The sequence below is a fragment of the Anomaloglossus baeobatrachus genome, chromosome 1, assembly GCF_048569485.1.
Source record: "Anomaloglossus baeobatrachus isolate aAnoBae1 chromosome 1, aAnoBae1.hap1, whole genome shotgun sequence".
NCBI classification, from domain to species: Eukaryota; Metazoa; Chordata; class Amphibia; order Anura; family Aromobatidae; genus Anomaloglossus; species Anomaloglossus baeobatrachus.
Window position 1 is genome coordinate 113,953,535 of NC_134353.1, and position 20,993 is coordinate 113,974,527.

Sequence of the window (20,993 nt, forward strand, 5' to 3'; positions counted from 1 at the left end):
CAGGCTGTATACAGCACACAGCCCCGACACACTGGCCGTATACAGCACACAGCCCCAACACAGGCTGTATACAGCACACAGCCCCGACACAGGCAGTATACAGCACACAGCCCCGACACAGGCAGTGTACAGCACAGAGCCCCGACACAGGCAGTATACAGCACACAGCCCCGACACAGGCAGTATAGAGCACACAGCCCCGACACACTGGCCGTATACAGCACACAGCCCCAACACAGGCAGTATACACCAAACAGCCCTGACACAGGCTGTATACAGCACACAGCCCCAACACACTGGCCGTATACAGCACACAGCCCCGACACAGAGGCTGTACACAGCACACAGCCCCGACACAGGCCGTATACAGCTTACAGCCCCGACACAGGCCGTATACAGCACACAGCTCCGACACACTCTGTATACAGCACACAGTCCCGACACAGGCTGTATACAGCACACAGTCCCGACACACTGGCAGTATACAGCACACAGCCCCGACACAGGCTGTAAACAGCACACAGCCCCAACACAGGCCGTATACAGCACACAGCCCCGACAAAGGCAGTATACAGCACACAGCCCCAACACAGGCTGTGTACAACACACAGCCTCGACACAGGCTGTATACAGCACATAGCCCCGACACAGGCTGTATACAGCACACAGCCCTGACATAGGCCGTATACAACACACAGCCCCGACACAGGCTGTATACTTGACACACTGGTTATATTGTATACCGTACACGACACACACTAGCCATATGAGTACACATGCATTGCACATACTGTATAAAGCACTCGCGCACTCCGCACACAGCACTCACACACTGGACATATACAGCACACATACTGTACACTGAACATTGAAGTCACTAATACATTAGATATACGGTGGAATATATTAGATATAAACACACTTAGCTCAGATATAAGTTCCTGCTGCTTAGTTAGCCCTGTAAGATCAGGTGCAGCACAAGTTCCTGACTGACGCTCCCTCCTCTGGATGGATGCAGCAGCCAGGCACTGACTGGTTAATGTGTGGCCAATCAGTGCTGGCTTCATTCTCCTCTTCTGTCTCCTCTGCGGTGCTAGAGCTGAGCACACAGGCCAGAGTGCACAGGACGGGAGGGTGCGAGGCTGAGCACATGGCACGGTGCGGTGCAGGCCCCTCCCCCATCACTGCAACCTGACAGGAGCTCGTGCAGGAGCCAGAGGCAGGAGGAGGTTCTCCCCCCAGTGCTGTCTGCCGGCCGGCGCCCTACGACTGCACAGCTAGCACATAGATATGGCTGGCCATGCAACTGAGCTGCGTACCACACTCTCTGAGTCCAGCTGTCAGCTTGACTGCCGGACTCAGAATAGCTGACTCCCACTACGGAGGGCGGTAAAACACAGCTGCCAGGGAGACTCTCAGAGCGCTGCATCAGGCAGCCTGACAGCCCCCACTGATTATTGCGCCGGGGCAGATGCCCCGCCAGCACCCCCCAGGTACACCTCTGGGTATGGTAGAAAGTTTCACTAACTGTGGATGTGAGCAACCGCAGGGAAACATTGTCAGCTTTGCCAATTACCTGTGAATATCATGAACACATAACTTGTTGAGGGGGTAGATCTTCTTTTTCAAAATTAAAGAGAACCTCTTGTGTCCCCAAACGATATTAACCTGCATATCTTATCTTAGCATTCTTAAGCTGTGTGGCCACCGTACTGAATGCCCGGCTACCATGGAGAAAAACAGATTTTGGGTACTCATCATAAAATCTCTTTCTCTGAAACTTCATTGGGGGACACAGGGGACCTTGGGAATATGCTGCTGCTGCCACTAGGAGGCTGGCACTAGGCCAAAAAAGTTAGCTTCTCCTTAGCAGGGTACACCCACCAACTGGCACAAAGCTAATCACTTAGTGAGAAGCCAGTAGGAGAAGAAATCGTAAAGCAAGAACAAAGCTGAAAACAACATAGCTAAAAACATAACTTTACAAAAGGGCAGGAGCTGTGCCCCCCAATAAAAGTGCCGAAAAAGAGAGCTTATGGTGAGTACACAAAATCCTCTTTTCTCTTTCCCATCATTGGGAAACTCAGGAGACCATAAAAAGTACAAAAGAAGTCCCAAGGGTCAGATAAAGGAAGAGGAAGATGGTCAGGTAGAGGTATGGGCAGATGCCGCTTGCAGCACCTTCCTTCCTAAACCTGTACCTTCCGAGGCATAGGTGTGCACTTGGTAAAACTGGAGAACGTATGAATGAACAACCAAGTAGCAACCTTACAAAGCTGCAACATGGAAGCCTTATGCTGTACATTCTATGAAGGCCAGACTGCACGGGTGAATTGAGCCTTGACCCCCTGTGGGGGCAGCCTATCGTTTGGTCAATATGCTTCCAAAATGGCAAAGCGGATCCAATGAGCAATTGTGGCCTTGGAAACCGTAAGTTATCTGTGACAACCTTACGGAATCATGATCAAGGAGTCGGAGCATCTGAATGGCAATGTGCAGGACAGACACAGTGCTGTGGCAAGATCCAACTTGTGGAGGGATTGTTCCTGAAGATCAGAAGAGGACAGACAGGAAAACGGAAGCAAGATGTCTTTGTTGGGGTGAAAGGAATAGACCACTTTGAGGAGCAAAGAGAGAATCGGGCATAGAACCACCTTGTCCTGCTTGAAGACTAGGAAAGCATAAAGACAGGAAAGAGCAATCCTGGAGAGGAAGAAGAGAGTGATGTCTTGAATAGACTCAAAGGGGAGACCCTGAAAGACGTTCAAAACCACACTGAGATGAGGGACGGAACGGTGACCCATTGCATTAAGTCTTGACCTGATTTCCTCTGTTACAGGATGGACAGAACTGAAACATGCCCACTGAAAGAGCAGAGGGATAGGCTGGAGTTGAGGCCAGACAAGAGGGAGGGAAGGGAAAAAAAGCTGGGAGATACTTGGCTAGACTTGCACTAGCGAATAAATGCCTTCCAAATCTGGTATTAAACCCGGGAAGAGGAGGGTTATCTCCCCTGGATCATTGTCTGGATGACCTGGAGAGTGAAAAATGCATCTCTAAGGACTGCGGCTTTAATAGCCATGTCATTAAACTGATAAACTATGAATTCTGGTGGAACAGGAGACCCTGGAACAAGAGGTTTGGATGGTCTAGAAGCTTCCACGGGACATCCGAGAGAAGATTAACTGCTTGTGGAGCCACGAGGTTAACTTGTACTGTTTCTGCTTTGATCTTCTTGACGAGTCTGAGTATCAGGGGCAGAGTTGGGAATAAATATGGCAGTTGAACTGACACTACGGGAAAACTAGGGCATCTGAACCGATCGCTAGAGGATCTAGGGACCTTGAAATGAATTGGGGATCCTTCTTGTTTATCCTGAGAAGAGCAAACCCAAGGTTCGATGCTCGGTGTCCGTACCAAAGACTTTTCTTAAAAAACAGAGTTCGGGTTCAGAGATCAGGTGCTTTACATATGCAAACCATTCACTCAAGCAATGCTGTGCCTGGGTACGCTTGGTCCTGCATGATCCGCTTGCAGTGTCTGAACAGCTCTCACTAGGGGTAACAACAGCGTGATCAGATAGGTTCTACATTCATTTGGTGAAGCAAAAACTTGGTGACTGATGATCTAATATATCTAATAATTTTATAGGACATCCTTAATCCAGACATTATGCTAGGAAACAAGAACGATCATTTAGCAGTTTGGCATTCTGGGGCATACAGATTGTGAAAAAAAGTTGTCGAGGTGGAGATTTTAGGAAGCATATGTCACGCATGAGAGTCGTTGGATATTTCGTCTGGACACACTAATACCAAAAGATCTGAATATTGAAGTTGAACTATTCAAGTTCCAGTGAATGATGAGTGAAGATACACAGAGTTCACAGGTTTGCAGTGTGGCAAGGGAGGTGTGCTATATAAGATGATGACACATGGACCAAGATCATCTCTGAGATAGGAAACTGTTTTCTGAAATGCGTAGGATCATTTTTTCGTTTATGCCACTATCTGTAAATACATTGCAACATCACACAACACTGTATCCAGGAACTTTAGTGTGGAACAGAAGGATAACTCTTTATTTGAGTTATCACTATTGGGGTGACTACTACTCGCTGGAGATACATTTTCTCCACTTTCCTCCTAACTACAAACAGATGGGCTACTACCACTGAACATTAAAAACCTCATTAGATAAGAGCATAGAACCTTCAGTTGTGTTTGTATACTATAGTAACCTTCTTTTTGACTGTCTTGGAGGTTTTCTCCACTATATCTTCCTAGGTGGTGTGGATTAGCTGAAGTTATATGTACACATATATTCTATAGAAAACACATACGTGGGAATAGTGCTTAAAGTTACACTCAGTTGAATTTTTAGCATTTGAAGGATAAATGCCTTCTCTGTCGCATTTCTGATTGCATTGATAGAAGCACCTTTAATATTGATAGAAGCTTTAATATTATTGACAATGTAGTGTCTATTCAATGAAACATTATATATTTAAAATGTCTGCTGTAATTCTTGGATGTACAGATACCTTGTATGGTGTCCTTATGAAAGACATATGTAAACACTTTATCGTCATCGAATGCACAAAATACGCCTTTATCCATTGCCCAGTTTTCCCATAATATTCCTTTAATTGTTGGAGAGAAATTGGGAATCTCGTATAAATTGTCATTTAGCTAGGAGAAAAACAACAACAACAGTGTAAATTTTGTATAACAGTGGGACATGACGATCATACTACGTGCATAGAACTCATTAAGTATTTTTATCAGAAATAATTATCAGAAAAAGTTAGGGATATTTGGCTTTCAGATGTAATTTATGGAAAACTTAAAACATTCACGCTACAGTGATAATTTATCATGAAATTTGGTAGTTTGAGTAGAAGCATGTCATGGTGATCTCCTCATCTCAAGCAATTTCTTGAAACAAAAGCCAACAACAGTGGTGGGTATACCCCCCCAAAAATGTGTCAATTTCTCGATGACTTGTCAAGAAGCCTTGAGCATCAATTACAGCTGACAACGTCTTCTGCTGTTCATAAGTGGAGTTATTGTCTGCTGAGGTATGGCATCCCTCTCTTCGTAAAGGGCGGCCATGAGGTCATTGAGGTTCTGGGGTATAGGGTTACGAGCCTCTATATGCCTACTCAGCTGATCCCATGGGTTTTCTATATGATTCAGGTCTGGAGAAAGTGCAGTCCACTGCATTTGAGGTCCCCAGTATCCAGCAGCCGTTCCCTAATGATGTGACCTCAATGAGCTGGAGCATTGTCATCCATGAAGATGACATTAGTCCTGAGTTGTTCATGCAAGGACACAATGACTGGATTAATAATGTTATTCCAGTAGTAGGGGCTGTCACTGTACTATTCACAAAGTGTAGGACAGTTCTGTATTGACTAGACACACCTGTCCCCACTGTAACACCACCAAAGGCTCGTTTAGTGACATCAGTGGCTGATGCATTGCGCTCTCCTTGACATCTCCAAAATCATTGGCGGCTATAATTTCTGCTCAGCCTGAATCAACTTTTATCAGTAAATGACACTATTCTTTCGTCCAGCATAGATTCTCCCTGGCCCATGCAAGATGATGATGCCTGTGCCTGGTGGTGTGGTCAGGTGCCTTTGCAGGTCATCTAACACGCAGCTCACGCTGATATAAAACATTTGAATAGTGCCTTTCACCTCCCTTAAATGTGCCAGTCTCTATGTATCTCTGTTACAACTTGCTGATGACGCTCTGTGACACTAAGCTCAGTGGCCACTTCCATCTGAGAACATCCTGCTTGAAGCTTTGTAATGGCGCGATACTGTTGGTCAATTGTTAGGTGTCGTCTTGGTTTCATGATGTCAAAATGTGAACAGCATGATGAGGAGGACTGTTTAAATACCAATTCCCATTGATCCCCCAAAATTTATTGGGCGATTCATGGATCAAACACCTGTTGTGAATTCTGCCATTAAGTTCCTTGTTAGAGAACAGCAAGTTGTGCAAAAAGTACTGAAGCACTGCAGAATTGGACATGTACATCCAAACGTTTAGGGAATGTCACATTAAGTTCACCTGTAGAGTTCAGAGTTCATTTTAGGATCATCCTGAAATTTCACCGGAATGACAAATATCCCTAACTTTTTGTGAGAAGTGTATATATTCCTGGTTTTCCATATTTAATAAAAAATATGGAGCATATTTACATGGCAGAACAATCACTGGGACTGAAATTATAACAAGTCAGTTGCCGCTCATGTTTAGGTCCTTGTATCCTGTCCGATGTAAAGAAGGGAATTTTGTTACTTACCGTAAATTCCTTTTCTTCTAGCTCTTATTGGGAGACCCAGACGATTGGTGTATAGCACTGCCTCCGGAGGCCACACAAAGCAATTACACTAAAAAGTGTAAGGCCCCTCCCCTTCTGGCTATACACCCCCAGTGGGATCACTGGCTCACCAGTTTTAGTGCAAAAGCAAGAAGGAGGAAAGCCAATAACTGGTTTAAACAAATTCACTCCGAGTAACATCGGAGAACTGAAAACCGTTCAACATGAACAACATGTGTACCCGCAAACAAACCAACAATCCCGAAGGACAACAGGGCGGGTGCTGGGTCTCCCAATAAGAGCTAGAAGAAAAGGAATTTACGGTAAGTAACAAAATTCCCTTCTTCTTCGGCGCTCTATTGGGAGACCCAGACGATTGGGACGTCCAAAAGCTGTCCCTGGGTGGGTAAAGAAATACCTCATGTTAGAGCTGCAAGACAGCCCTCCCCTACGGGGAGGCAACTGCCGCCTGCAGGACTCTTCTACCTAGGCTGGCGTCCGCCGAAGCATAGGTATGCACCTGATAATGTTTGGTGAAAGTGTGCAGACTCGACCAGGTAGCTGCCTGGCACACCTGTTGAGCCGTAGCCTGGTGTCGCAATGCCCAGGACGCACCCACGGCTCTGGTAGAATGGGCCTTCAGCCCTGATGGAACCTGAAGCCCCGCAGAACGGTAGGCTTCAAGAATTGGTTCTTTGATCCATCGAGCCAGGGTGGCCTTAGAAGCCTGCGACCCTTTGCGCTTACCAGCGACAAGGACAAAGAGTGCATCCGAACGGCGCAGGGGCGCTGTGCGGGAAATGTAGATTCTGAGTGCTCTCACCAGATCTAACAAATGTAAATCCTTCTCATACCGATGAACTGCATGAGGACAAAACGAAGGCAAAAAGATATCCTGATTAAGATGAAAAGAGGATACCACCTTCGGGAGAAACTCCTGAATGGGGCGCAGCACTACCTTGTCCTGGTGGAAGACCAGGAAGGGAGCCTTGGAAGACAACGCTGCTAGCTCAGACACTCTCCGAAGAGATGTGATCGCTACCAGAAAAGCCACTTTCTGTGAAAGTCTAGAAAGTGAAACCTCCTTCAGAGGCTCGAAGGGCGGCTTCTGGAGGGCAACTAGTACCCTGTTCAGATCCCGTGGATCTAACGGCCGCTTGTACGGGGGAACTATATGGCAAACCCCCTGTAGGAACGTGCGCACCTTAGAAAGTCGTGCTAGACGCTTCTGAAAAAAGACGGATAGCGCCGAGACTTGCCCTTTAAGGGAGCCGAGCGACAAACCTTTTTCTAACCCAGATTGGAGGAAAGAAAGAAGGGTAGGTAATGCAAATGGCCAGGGAGACACTCCCTGAGCAGAGCACCAGGATAAGAATATCCTCCACGTTCTGTGGTAGATCTTAGCAGACGTGGGCTTCCTAGCCTGTCTCATGGTGGCAACGACCCCTTGGGATAAGCCTGAAGACGCTAGGATCCAGGACTCAATGGCCACGCAGTCAGGTTGAGGGCCGCAGAATTCCGATGGAAAAACGGCCCTTGGGACAGTAAGTCTGGTCGGTCTGGTAGTGCCCACGGTTGGCCGACCGTGAGATGCCACAGATCCGGATACCACGCCCTCCTCGGCCAGTCTGGAGCGACGAGTATGACGCGGCTGCAGTCGGATCTGATCTTGCGTAGCACTCTGGGCAAGAGTGCCAGAGGTGGAAACACATAAGGGAGCCGGAACTGCGACCAATCTTGCACTAGGGCGTCTGCTGCTAGAGCTCTTTGATCGCGAGACCGTGCCATGAATGTTGGGACCTTGTTGTTGTGCCGGGACGCCATTAGGTCGACGTCCGGCCTTCCCCATCGGCGACAGATTTCCTGAAACACGTCCGGGTGAAGGGACCATTCCCCTGCGTCCATGCCCTGGCGACTGAGGAAGTCTGCTTCCCAGTTTTCTACGCCGGGGATGTGAACTGCGGATATGGTGGAGGCCGTGGCTTCCACCCACATCATAATGCGCCGGACTTCCTGGAAGGCTTGCCGACTGCGAGTCCCTCCTTGGTGATTGATGTATGCCACCGCTGTGGAGTTGTCCGATTGAATTCGGATCTGCTTCCCTTCCAGCCACTGCTGGAAGGCTAGTAGGGCAAGAAACACTGCTCTGATTTCCAGAACATTGATCTGAAGGGTGGACTCCTGCTGAGTCCACGTACCCTGAGCCCTGTGGTGGAGAAACACTGCTCCCCACCCTGACAGACTCGCGTCTGTCGTGACCACCGCCCAGGACGGTGGTAGGAAGGATCTTCCCTGTGATAATGAGGTGGACAGGAGCCACCACTGCAGAGAGTCCTTGGCCGTCTGGGAAAGGAAGACTTTCCTGTCCAGGGATGTCGACTTCCCGTCCCATTGGCGGAGAATGTCCCATTGAAGTGGACGCAGATGAAACTGCGCAAACGGAACCGCCTCTATTGCCGCCACCATCTTCCCGAGGAAGTGCATGAGGCGTCTTAAGGAGTGCGACTGACTTTGATGGAGAGCTTGCACCCCTGTCTGTAGTGACCGCTGCTTGCTCAGCGGAAGCTTCACTATCGCTGAGAGAGTATGAAACTCCATGCCAAGATACGTTAGTGATTGGGTCGGTGACAGATTTGACTTTGGGAAGTTGATGATCCACCCGAACGCCTGGAGAGTCTCCAGTGCAAAATTCAGGCTGAGTTGGCATGCCTCCTGAGAGGGTGCCTTGACTAGTAGATCGTCCAAGTAAGGGATCACAGAGTGTCCGTGAGAGTGCAAGACTGCTACCACTGCTGCCATGATCTTGGTGAACACCCGGGGGGCTGTCGCCAGACCAAATGGCAGAGCCACGAACTGAAGATGTTCGTCTCCTATGACGAAGCGCAGAAAGCGTTGGTGTTCCGTAGCAATCGGCACGTGGAGATAAGCATCTTTGATGTCTATTGATGCTAGGAAATCTCCTTGGGACATTGAGGCAATGACTGAGCGGAGGGATTCCATCCGGAACCGCCTGGCGTTCACATGCTTGTTGAGCAGTTTTAGGTCCAGAACAGGACGGAAGGAGCCGTCCTTTTTTGGAACCACAAAGAGATTGGAGTAAAATCCTCGCCCCCGTTCTAGAGGGGGGACAGGGATCACGACTCCTTCTGCTCTTAGAGAGTCCACCGCCTGCAGCAGGGCATCTGCTCGGTTGGGGTGTGGGGAGGTTCTGAAGAACCGAAGTGGAGGCCGAGAACTGAACTCGATTCTGTACCCGCGAGACAAAATGTCTGTTACCCACCGGTCTTTGACCTGAGACAGCCAAATGTCGCAAAAGCGGGAGAGCCTGCCACCGACCGAGGATGCGGAGGGAGGAGGCCGAAAGTCATGAGGTAGCCGCCTTGGAAGCGGTTCCTCCATTTGCTTTCCTGGGGCGTGAGTGAGCCCGCCAGGAATCTGAGCTCCCTTGTCCTTTCTGAGTCCCTTTGGACGAGGAGAATTGGGGCTTGCCCGAGCCTCGAAAGGACCGAAACCTCGACTGCCACTTTTTCTGTTGAGGTTTACTTGCTCTGGGCTGTGGTAAGGAAGAGTCCTTACCCTTGGACTGTTTTATGATTTCAGCCAATGGCTCACCAAACAGTCTGTCTCTAGATAATGGCAAGCTGGTTAAGCATTTTTTGGAACCAGCATCTGCTTTCCAGTCCTTTAACCATAAGGCTCTGCGCAAAACCACAGAATTGGCGGCCGCCATAGAGGTACGGCTCGTAGATTCTAGGACAGCATTGATAGCATAAGTCGCAAACGCAGACATTTGCGAAGTTAGGGACGCCACCTGTGGCACTGCTGGATGTATGATAGCATCCACCTGTGCTAAACCAGCTGAAATAGCTTGGAGTGCCCACACGGCCGCGAATGCTGGAGCAAACGACGCGCCGATAGCTTCATAGACAGATTTCAACCAAAGGTCCATCTGTCTGTCGTTGGCATCTTTAAGTGAAGCGCCATCCTCTACTGCGACTATGGATCTAGCCGCAAGCTTGGAAATTGGGGGATCAACCTTTGGGCACTGGGTCCAGCGTTTGGCCACTTCAGCGGGAAAAGGATAACGGGTATCCTTAGAACGTTTAGAGAAACGCTTGTCTGGATGAGCGTCGTGCTTCTGGATAGATTCTCTGAAGTCAGAGTGGTCCAAAAAAGCACTTAATTTACGCTTGGGATACAGGAAATGGAACTTCTCCTGCTGTGCAGCTGCCTCCTCTGCTGAAGGAGCTGGGGGAGAAATATCCAACAGTCTATTAATCGCCGATATAAGGTCATTAACCATGGCGTCACCCTCAGGGGCATCCAGATTGAGAGGGGCCTCAGGATTAGAATCCTGATCACCGTCCTCAGTCTCATCACAGAGAGATTCTTCTCGCTGAGACCCTGAGCAGTGTGATGACGTGGAGGGTCTTTCCCAGCGAGCTCGCTTAGGCTGCCTGGGACTGTCATCTGAGTCAGAGACTTCAGCTTGTGATGCTTGAGACCCCCTTGAAGTACGGATTAGTTCCAACTGAGGGGGACCAGAGAGCATAGCCACAGCAGTGTCCATGGTCTGAGGAACTGGCCTGGCCTGCAAGGTCTCCAGGATTTTTGTCATAGCCTCAGACATTTTATCAGCAAACACTGCAAAGTCTGTCCCCGTCACCGGGGCAGGGTTCACAGGCGTCTCTGCCTGGGCTACCACCACAATAGGCTCTGGCTGACGAAGTGCCACTGGGACTGAACATTGCACACAATGTGAATCATTGGAGCCTGCCGGTAGATCAGCCCCACATGCAGCACAAACAGTGCACACAGCCCGTGCCTTGGCAGCCTTGCGTTTTGCGGATGACATGTTGCTGCCTCCTCAGAGCAGTACAGGGTGTCCAGCCAAGAAGCGACCTACAGTGCAACTATATATATATATATATATGGTACCAAGACAAAAGTACACTATATATCACTGAGGCACTAGTGGGGCCAGCACTACTGTGCAGCTTACCGCCCGCTTAGGAGCGGTGTGTGGTCGCCAGAAATCCCTCTAGTCTGGGTCTCCCAGAGCCTGCTGCCTCTCCCCAGCCAGATCGCATGTGTAATGGCTGCCGGCGTCCTTGTGGAGAGGGGGGGCGGGCCCTGGGCGTACACCGACGAAGAGCGGGAAGTCTGCTTCCCCTTGTGCCTAGTGAGAGGGCTGGAGCATGTAAATAAAGCTCCAGCCCTCGGCGCTGCCTATTGAGCAGCGTCTCTCCCCTACCCTGATTGACAGGGTGGGGGCGGGAACGAAGCGGCGCTAAGCCGCAGAAGCCGGGGGCTAAAGTTAGAAGCGCCGCCGCCGTAAAAGCGCGGTCGGCGCAAAGCCCCCGGCGCACCACAAGTCGCAGCTGCGCCGCCGCTCCAGGAGCGGTCGGCGCAGTAGTTCCCAATACACAACGTCACTCAGCAAAGCTGCAGTGACCTAACCCCCAGCGTACAGCGCCACTGTCCCCGGCGCACTACAACGCTCAGCAAGCCCTGAGAGTGTCCGTGCCTGCCGGGGACACAGAGTACCTGAAAGTTGCAGGGCCTTGTCCCTGAACGGCACTCCCGCTCCACATCCAGCAGGTTCTATGGGTCTGTGGATGGAGCCCGGCCCCAGGGCTTGGGGGCCGGCAAGATCCCACTTCCACAGAGCCCTCCAGGGGATGTGGAAGGAAAACAGCATGTGGGCTCCAGCCTCCGTACCAGCAATAGGTACCTCAACCTTACAAGCACCAACCGCGGGTGAGAAGGGAGCATGCTGGGGGCCCCATATGGGCCCTCTTTTCTTCCATCCGATAGAGCCAGCAGCTACTGCTGACTACAAACAGTGGAGCTATGCGTGGATGTCTGACCTCCTTCGCACAAAGCAGAAAACTGGTGAGCCAGTGATCCCACTGGGGGTGTATAGCCAGAAGGGGAGGGGCCTTACACTTTTTAGTGTAATTGCTTTGTGTGGCCTCCGGAGGCAGTGCTATACACCAATCGTCTGGGTCTCCCAATAGAGCGCCGAAGAAAGGTTTTTCGCAACTGATCATCAATACAAATGTTTGGTCCCAATATGGTTTGCATATTGTTGGCTGCACATTGTGTTACATGCGGGCGATGTGATGAAAATAAACTTAAACTATGCAGTCTATGAACAAGCATTTGCATGTTTATTGCCTGAACGCTGCCATGTTTGCTGCGGCCCGTCGTCAGGAATCAGTGTTTTTTTACAAACATACATGTTCAGATATTTGCAGCCCATGTAAAAGATGTTGAAGTTAGTGGCAAGAGATGCAACAGTGACAAAAGTCCTAAGACATTGCTGAAAGATTGGGCATTTTCAATATCTGTGGCAGCATCATATGCACCCCCTATAGGCCAATATAGTTGTGTCTGCATTTACACACTACAATATTTCCCACCAAAAACAGAAAATCCAGCAAAAGATTGGATAAACATTTCAATCATTAGCATCTTCACAATACCAGTGAGGAGCATTATCATTCCCACGTCAGGGGACCTGCGAGAGCAATGCTCCAGGCAGCAATGTATTGTGTAAATGTAAATGGCATTTATTATGAGCAACACTTACATTTACTGAGCAGTCAATAACCAAGATTTTTACAAAGGCTTAATCAGTTTTTACATTTACACAATTAAATGATCCATAGAAAGAAATTATTTACCAGTAAAAACACAAGAAACAATTAGGAGGCATTCTAATACTTACTGGGCAATAGACAAAGCCTTCAGTCTTCTCATCAATTATAATCAGTCTGGTCCCTGATGCATCAGGGAATATCTTCTTCACGCTGACCGAGTGCCGATATTCATTTACATACTGCCAATCTTCCAGGTAAAAATACTTCACTAGGCCGGTCTGAACACAAAGTACAAATAGACTGACGTTGATTGTATAACTGGTCACTGATGTGGCAATCAATAATAACAATCAGACTGACTTTACATTACTAACAATCATGGTCGGTTTTGGCAAATGGAAAGAGATTCATAGAATTTTACTTGTTAAAGCAATGATTACTAATATAATAAAAATATGAATTATTCAGGTATATGTAAATCCAGCTGATAAATGCTTGCTTCTAGTATCTCCTACTGATACAAGTGCATCTCAATAAATTAGAATATCATCAAAAAGTTAATTTATTTCAGTAATTCAATACAAAAAGGGAAACACATATATTATATAGAGTCATTACAAACAGAGTGATCTGTTTCAATAGTGTATTTCGCTTAGTGTTGATGATTATGGCTTACAGCCAATGAAAACTCAAAAGTCATTATCTCAGAAAATTAGAATAATTGCCACAAAACACCTGCAAATGCTTCCTAAGCATTTAAAATGGTCCCTTAGTCTGGTTCAGTAGGCTATACAATCCTGGGGAAGACTGCTGACTTGTCAGATGTCCAGAAGGCAGTCATTGACACACTCCACAAGGAGGGTAGGCCACAAAAGGTCATTGCTAAAGAAGCTGGCTGTTCAGAGTGCTGTATCCAAGCATATTAATGGAAAGTTGAGTTGAAGGAAAAAGTGTGGTAGAAAAAGGTGCCTAAGTAACCGGAATAACCGCAAACTTGATAGGATTGTTAAGAAAAAGAGAATTTTGTTTACTTACCGTAAATTCTTTTTCTTATAGTTCCGACATGGGAGACCCAAACCATGGGTGTATAGCTTCTGCCTCCGGAGGACACACAAAGTACTACACTAAAAGTGTAGCTCCTCCCTCCGAGCATATACACTCCCCGGATGACAAATCCAACCAGTTTAGTGCCAAAGCTGAAGGAGGACATCCACCCATAAGTAGAGATAGAGTAAAACCCGGAATAACCGGAACTTCTGTCTACAACAACAGCCGGTGAAAACACACGGAACAAGAAAGCTGCCAACAGGCAACAGGGAGGGTGCTGGGTCTCCCATGTCGGAACTATAAGAAAAAGAATTTACGGTAAGTAAACAAAATTCTCTTTTTCTTTATCGTTCCTTATGGGAGACCCAAACCATGGGACGTCTCAAAGCAGTCCATGGGTGGGAAATAAACAGAAACTGAGAAGTAGGCGAAACCTAACTTCACAAATGGGCGACAGCCGTCCGAAGGATGCGTCTGCCCAAGCTCGCATCTGCCGAAGCATGAGCATGCACTTGGTAGTGCTTCGAAAGGGTGTGCAGACTAGACCAAGTGGCAGCCTGACAGACCTGCTGAGCCGTAGCCCAAGAGGCACCGACAGCTCTGGTCGAGTGCGCCTTAATCCCTGGCGGGGGAGGCATCTGAGAACATAGGTAGGCATCGGATATGGCCGACCTAATCCAATGAGCTATGGTCGGTTTAGAAGCCGAGAGACCCTTGCGCTGACCTGTGGTCAGCACAAAAAGAGAGGTGCACCGCCTAAAAAAAACAGCGGTGCGTGACACATAGATCCGGAGCATCCGCACCAAATCTAAAGCATGCAACGCTTTCTCAAAGCGATGCACAGGGGCCGAACAAGGGGAAGACAATGAAATGTCCTGGTTAAGGTGGAACGGAGACACCACCTTAGGGAGAAGGCCCGGAGTTGGATGGAGAACCACCTTGTCTTGGTGAAAAAAACCAAAAAGGGTGACTCCGAAGAGAGCACAGTCAAATAAGAGACTCTCCTGAGAGAAATTATGGCCACCAGAAAAACCACTTTCTGTGAAAGACTAAACAACGAAACCTCCCTAAGAGGCTCAAAGGGGGGTTTCTGTAAGGCCATGAGGACCAAAGAAAGGTCTCAGGGATCCAGAGACCGCCGGTAAGGCGGAATGATGTGAGATGCGCCCTGCATGAAGGTGCGCACCTGGGCCAGTCGGGCGATACGCCGCTGACAGAGCCGAGACCTGTCCCTTGAGGGAATGAGGGACAGACCTAGCTGCAGGCCGGACTGTAGAAAGGACAGGATGGTCGGCAAGGAAAAAACGGCCAAGGAGCATGGCCGGAAGAACGACACCAGGACAGGAAAATTCTCCAAGTCCTGAGGTAAAACCTGGCCGAGGAAGACTTCCGAGCCTGAGTCATAGTGAAGATGACCTCGGAAGGAATGCCTGAAGCCGTCAATCTGAGAGCCGCAGAATTGTTGTGGAAAACGGACCCTCTGAGAGAACGTCTGGCCGGTCCGGGAGATGCCACAGCACCTCTACGAACAGACGGAGCAGGTCTGGGAACCAAGCTCGCCTGGGCCTGGGGCGATGAGTACGACCCGACGGCCCTCCATTTTGATCTTGCGCAGGACTCTGGGCAAGAGAGCTAGAGGGGGAAACACGTAGGCCAGACGGAACTGGGACCAATCTGGAACCAGCGCGTCCGCTGCCAAGGCCTGAGGATCGTGGGAGCGAGCCACATAAACCGGGACCTTGTTGTTGTGCCGGGATGCCATTAGATCCACTCCCGGAGTGCCCTGCCTGCTAAATTGACCGGAACACTGCCGGATGCAGGGCTCACTCGCCGCTGTCCACGGTTTGACGGCTGAGATAATCTGCCTCCCAGTTCTCTGCGCCTGGGATGTGGACTGCGGAAATGGTGGACTTGGAGTCCTCCGTCCACTGAAGGATATGTTGAACTTCCAACATTGCTAGGCGGCTGCGAGTCATAGGACTACAGCCCTGATTTCCAGCACATTGATAGAGAGGGCTGATTCGGACGGAGTCCAAGTGCCCTGTGCTCGGTGGTGGAGAAACACTGCTCCCCAGCTGGATAGACTGGCATCCGTGGTGAGAATCACCCATGACGGGGCCAGAAAGGAGCGTCCCTGGTACAGAGAGAGGGGCCGAAGCCACCAATTAAAGAGAGCTCCTGGTCTGTGGCGACAGAGCCACCAGCCTGTGCAAGGAAGAAGTCCCTTGTCCCAACAGCAGAAAATGTCCAGCTGCAGGGGACGCAGATGGAACTGGCAAGGGGAATCGCTTCTATTGACGCCACCATCTGACCCAGCACCTGCATGAGGTGCCTGATGGAATGACGGCGGAGCCTCAGCAGAGAGCGAACCGCCAGATGAAGAGACTGCTGTTTGACTAAGGGCAGCTTCACAAGTGCCAGCAGAGTCTCAAATTGCATCCCTAGGTACGTAAGTTCCTGGGTCGGGGTCAGAGTGGACTTGCAAGCGTGGCGAGAGTGAGCGAGACACTCCGCTGACAGTCTGCACTGGATGAAGCCCTGACTAGAAGGGCGTCCAGGTAAGGAATCACTACCAACCCCTGGAGGAGCAGAACCGCAACTGGTGAATACACGAGGGGCCGTGGCTAACCCAAAGGGGAGAGCCACGAATTGGAAATGTTCCTCTCCGATTACAAAACGTAGCCAACGCTGGTGTGAAACTGCGAATGGCACATGCAGAGAGACATCTCTGATGTCGATGGATGCTAAGAAATCTCCTTGGGTCATTGACTGATCGCAGAGATTCCATGCAAAATTGCCGCACCTGAACATGCTTGTTGAGAAGCTTGAGATCCAGGTCGGAAAGCACCGTCCTTTTCGGGGACTAGGAAGAGATTTGAGTAGAAATCTCAGAACCGTTCCCAGTCGGGAACTGGTACAATTACTCCATTGGCCTGCAAGAATGCCACGGCCTGTGAGAAGGCGGCGGCCTTGGAGCAGGGGGGAGTTGTCAGAAAAAATCTGTTTGGCGGCTGAATAGAATTCTATTTTGTAGCCGTGGGAGATGGTAACCCACACCCACTGATCGAAGATGTGTTGAAACCACACGTCGCCCAAGAGGGAGAGCCTGCCACCGACCAAGGACGTTACTGGCGCGGCTAGATAATCAAGAGGAGGCTGCCTTGGTGGCAGCAGCTCCTGCCGACTTAGGACGCGGCTTCTGCGCCAGTTGGTTTACGGACCTTGGCTGAGTTAGTGGACGAGGCTGAGGGCTTAGAGGACGACCAGTTAGAGGAAACGAAAGGAACGAAACCTCGTCTGGTTCCTGCCCTGGAAGGTTTCCTGGGTTGTGGCATGGAAGTACTCTTCCTGCCAAAAGCTTCCTTAATAATTTCATCCAGTTGTTCACCGAATAGACTGGTCCCAGCAAAAGGGAGTCCAGCAAGGAACTTCTTAAGAAGCATCTGCCTTCCACTCTCGAAGCCACAGGAACCTGCGGATAGCGAGGGAAGTAGCCGAGGCCACCGCAGTGCGGTGACAGTCTCCAGCTATAGGATGAAAAGACTGAAGCCTGGAAGTTAAGGCAACCAATTCGGGCATAAAGGCCCTGGTGAGGGAATGCATCTCCTCCCGAGAAGCAGAGATGGCTTTGAGAGCCCGCACTGCTGCAAAACATGGGGAGAACGAGGCCCCTGCCGCCTCATATAAAGATTTGGCCAGAAGGACAACCTGGCGGACAGTGGGATCCTCAGAGAGGTGCCGTCAGCCACTGATACAACTGTCCGGGCTGAAAGTCTAGACACCGGAGGGTCCACCCTTGGTGAATGAGCCCACTCCTTGATCACCACTGGTGGAAGGGGGAAACAGTCATCAGAACCACGCTCTGGGAAGCGTCTGTTAGGACAGGCTCTGGGCTTGGTCACAGTGACCTGAATGCTGGAGTGGATAAGGAACACACTCCTTGTTCTCTTAGGCAAGGTATACTGATGCTTTTCTGCCAAAGAGGGGTGCTCCCCTGATACAGGCGGATTGAGGTCCAGTACAAATATAATGGACGCAATCAAATCATTAGCATCTGCGTCACTTTCGGACAGATCAATGGGGTACATGGAGAGCGTCCGAGCCCCCAGTAAGGCATCCTCCTTGTCCTGCGAGTCAGCTCGTGAACCAGAGCCGCGGGGCGAGGAGGGAAAGGGGACCCTGCGTTTCCATTTTAGGAGGACGGGCTCCCAGATGAAGAATCCTCTGTGAGCTTTGCTGAGCGAGCCGTAGCAGCAGAAGCGCCCTGAGAAGGGGGCTGATGCATGCTCAGCAGTGTCCGGGACAGCTGTCCCCTGGAGAGAGGGATTCTACCCCGGAGCCGGAGCAGCCGGAGGGACCACTGGGGATAAGCCTCCAGGCTGAGGCACCACTATGTCAGAGCAGGCATCACAATGTGGTTATGTGCTCGGTACAGACAGTACGAGTCAACATGCGGTGCATAATAAAAAACAGCCTTGCAGCCCTGCACTGATATGAGACATGCTGCAGAAGTGGGGGCTCTGTCCAGAAAGACCCCCAGCAGAGTATATAAACAGAGTATATAAGCAGCAGCACAACCAGAGGTTGTGGCTTGCCAGACCGTTTAACACAACATCTCTGCTCCAGATTCCCCAGAAGTGGGGGCTTTTCGGAAAAAAACCCCAGCAGAGTATATAAACAGTGTATAAGCAGCTGCACAACCGGAGGTTGTGGCTTGCCAGACTGTTTAACATAGGGGCATCTCTGTGCCCTCCAGATCCCCCAGAACTGGGGGCTCTGTCCCAGGCCCCCATTTGTCACAATGTGTTTGCAGACATTGATCTCTGTGCCCTAGAACGCTGAGAAAATGGCGTCCACAGCGAGGAGAGGGGCGGGGCCTACTCTGAGAGCAGGACGGAGGGCAAATGAGGTATACAGGGGAGGGAATCTTTCCTCAGTGAGGAGTGTCCCTTCCCTGTGCTGAGCAGCCGGTGGGCGGAGCCACCCTGTCTCACTGCACTGACTGACATAGAATCGAAACTAGGCCTCAGGCGAAGCCAGGGCCTAGATTTAAACATGTGGCCAGCGTGCAGGCACCATCGGCGCGGTTCTCCAGTGAAAACTGGAGAACCGGCCGGAAATGTTAAAACATACATATAACACATTCTCCCCCACAAATAAAGTACAAGGGACCCCTAGAAAGACCACTTTCTGTGGTAATAACGTCTCAGTACTTAGCTTGAGACGCAGGTGCCAGGTCCCTGGGGGGTCATCGCTCCGTCCGGCAGGATCCTGAACAGGGCTGCGGATGGAGACCGGTCTCCTGCAAAGCAGTGAGAACCGTGATGGCTCCCACTTCAAACCAGAGCCCCAAGGGATGGCGAAGGAGCGCGGCATGTGAAGGCTCCAGCCCTGAAATCAACCTTAACAGCACCGCCGACACAGTGGGGTGAGAAGGGACATGCCGGGAGTCCAGATTGGACCCGCTTTTCTTCCAAATCTTTGAAATCAAAAATCAGAGGATGCATGTGTGTGTGTGACCTCCTGAACACAAAGCATTGAACTGGTTGGATTTGTCATCCGGGGAGTGTATATGCTCGGAGGGAGGAGCTACACTTTTAGTGTAGTACTTTGTGTGTCCTCCGGAGGCAGAAGCTATACACCCATGGTTTGGGTCTCCCATAAGGAACGATAAAGAAAAGGACATTTAAAAATTTGGAGGAGATTCACAAGGAGTGGACTGCTGCTGGAGTCAGTGCTTCAAGAGCCACCACACACAGACGTATCCAGGACATGGGCTACAAGTGTCACATTCCTTGTGTCAAGCCACTCATGACCAATAGACAACGACAGAAGCGTCTAACCTGCGCCAAGGAGAAAAAGAACTGGACTGTTGCTCAGTGGTCCAAGGTGGTGTTTTCAGATGAAAGTACATTTTGTATTCCATTTGGAAATCAAGGTCCCAGAGTCTGGAGGAAGGGTGGAGAGGCCACAATACAAGCTGCTGGAGGTCTAGTGTGAAGTTTCCACAATCAGTGATGGTTTGGGGAGCCATGTCATCTGCTGGTGTAGCTCCACTGTGTTTTATTAACACCAAAGTCAGCGCAGCCGTCTACTTGGAAATTTTAGAGCACTTCATGCTTCCCTCTGCCAACAAGCTTTTTGGGGATAGAAATTTCATTTTCCAACAAGACTTGGCACCTGTCCACACTGTCAAAAGTACCAATACCTGGTTTAATAACCACAGTATCACTGTGCTTGCTTGACCAGCAAACTCACCTGACCTAAACCCCATAGAGAACCTATAGAGTATTGTCAAGAGGAAGATGAGAAACCAGATCCAACAATGCAGATGAGCTGAAGGTTGCTATCAAATCAACCTGGGCTTCCATAACACCTCAGCAGTGCCACAGGCTGTTCGCCCCCATGCCACGCTTCATTGATGCAGTAATTCATGCAAAAGGAGCCACGACCAAGTATTGAGGCATTTACTGTACAGACTTTTCAGTAGGCGCCAACATTTCTGAGTTTAAAATCATTTATTCAGTTGGTCTTATATAATAATCTAATTTTCTGAGATAATGACTTTTGGGTTTTCATTGGCTGTAAGCCATAATCATCAACATTAACAGAAATAAACACGTGAAATAGATCACTCTGTGTATAATGACTCTGTATAATATATAGGAATACATCACTCTGTGTGTAATGACTCTATATAATATATAGAAATAGATCACTCTGTGTGTAATGACTCTATATAATATGTGCCTTTCCCTTTTTGTATTGAATTACTGAAATAAATTAACTTTTTGATGATATTCTAATTTATTGAGATGCACTTGTATCTGTAAGAGTTGGTACTTTAATGATTAAATGAACTTACATTGGTGCCATAAATAAGGAAATCTCCAGTCAGTGCATGGCACAGAATCCGATACTTTTCGTCTGTGGATGGAAACAGACGGGTCTCCCTTTCTTCTTGTGAATCTAGAGGTTCACTTTCAATCTGTGGAGAGTGAGTCA

The 20,993-nt window shown here is 49.4% G+C and overlaps 1 protein-coding gene across 1 annotated transcript in view; it reads right to left on the reverse strand.

Annotated features, from left to right (window-relative positions):
* Nucleotides 1-20,993, reverse strand: part of WDR19 (WD repeat domain 19) — a 164,683-nt gene that overhangs the window by 60,033 nt on the left and 83,657 nt on the right. The window contains exons 14-16 of the mRNA XM_075333830.1: nt 20,854-20,976; nt 13,070-13,219; nt 4,544-4,691 (exon numbers count right to left, since the gene is read on the reverse strand). Coding sequence (XP_075189945.1) covers nt 4,544-4,691; nt 13,070-13,219; nt 20,854-20,976 — 421 coding nt within the window. The remainder of the gene's footprint in view (nt 1-4,543; nt 4,692-13,069; nt 13,220-20,853; nt 20,977-20,993) is intronic.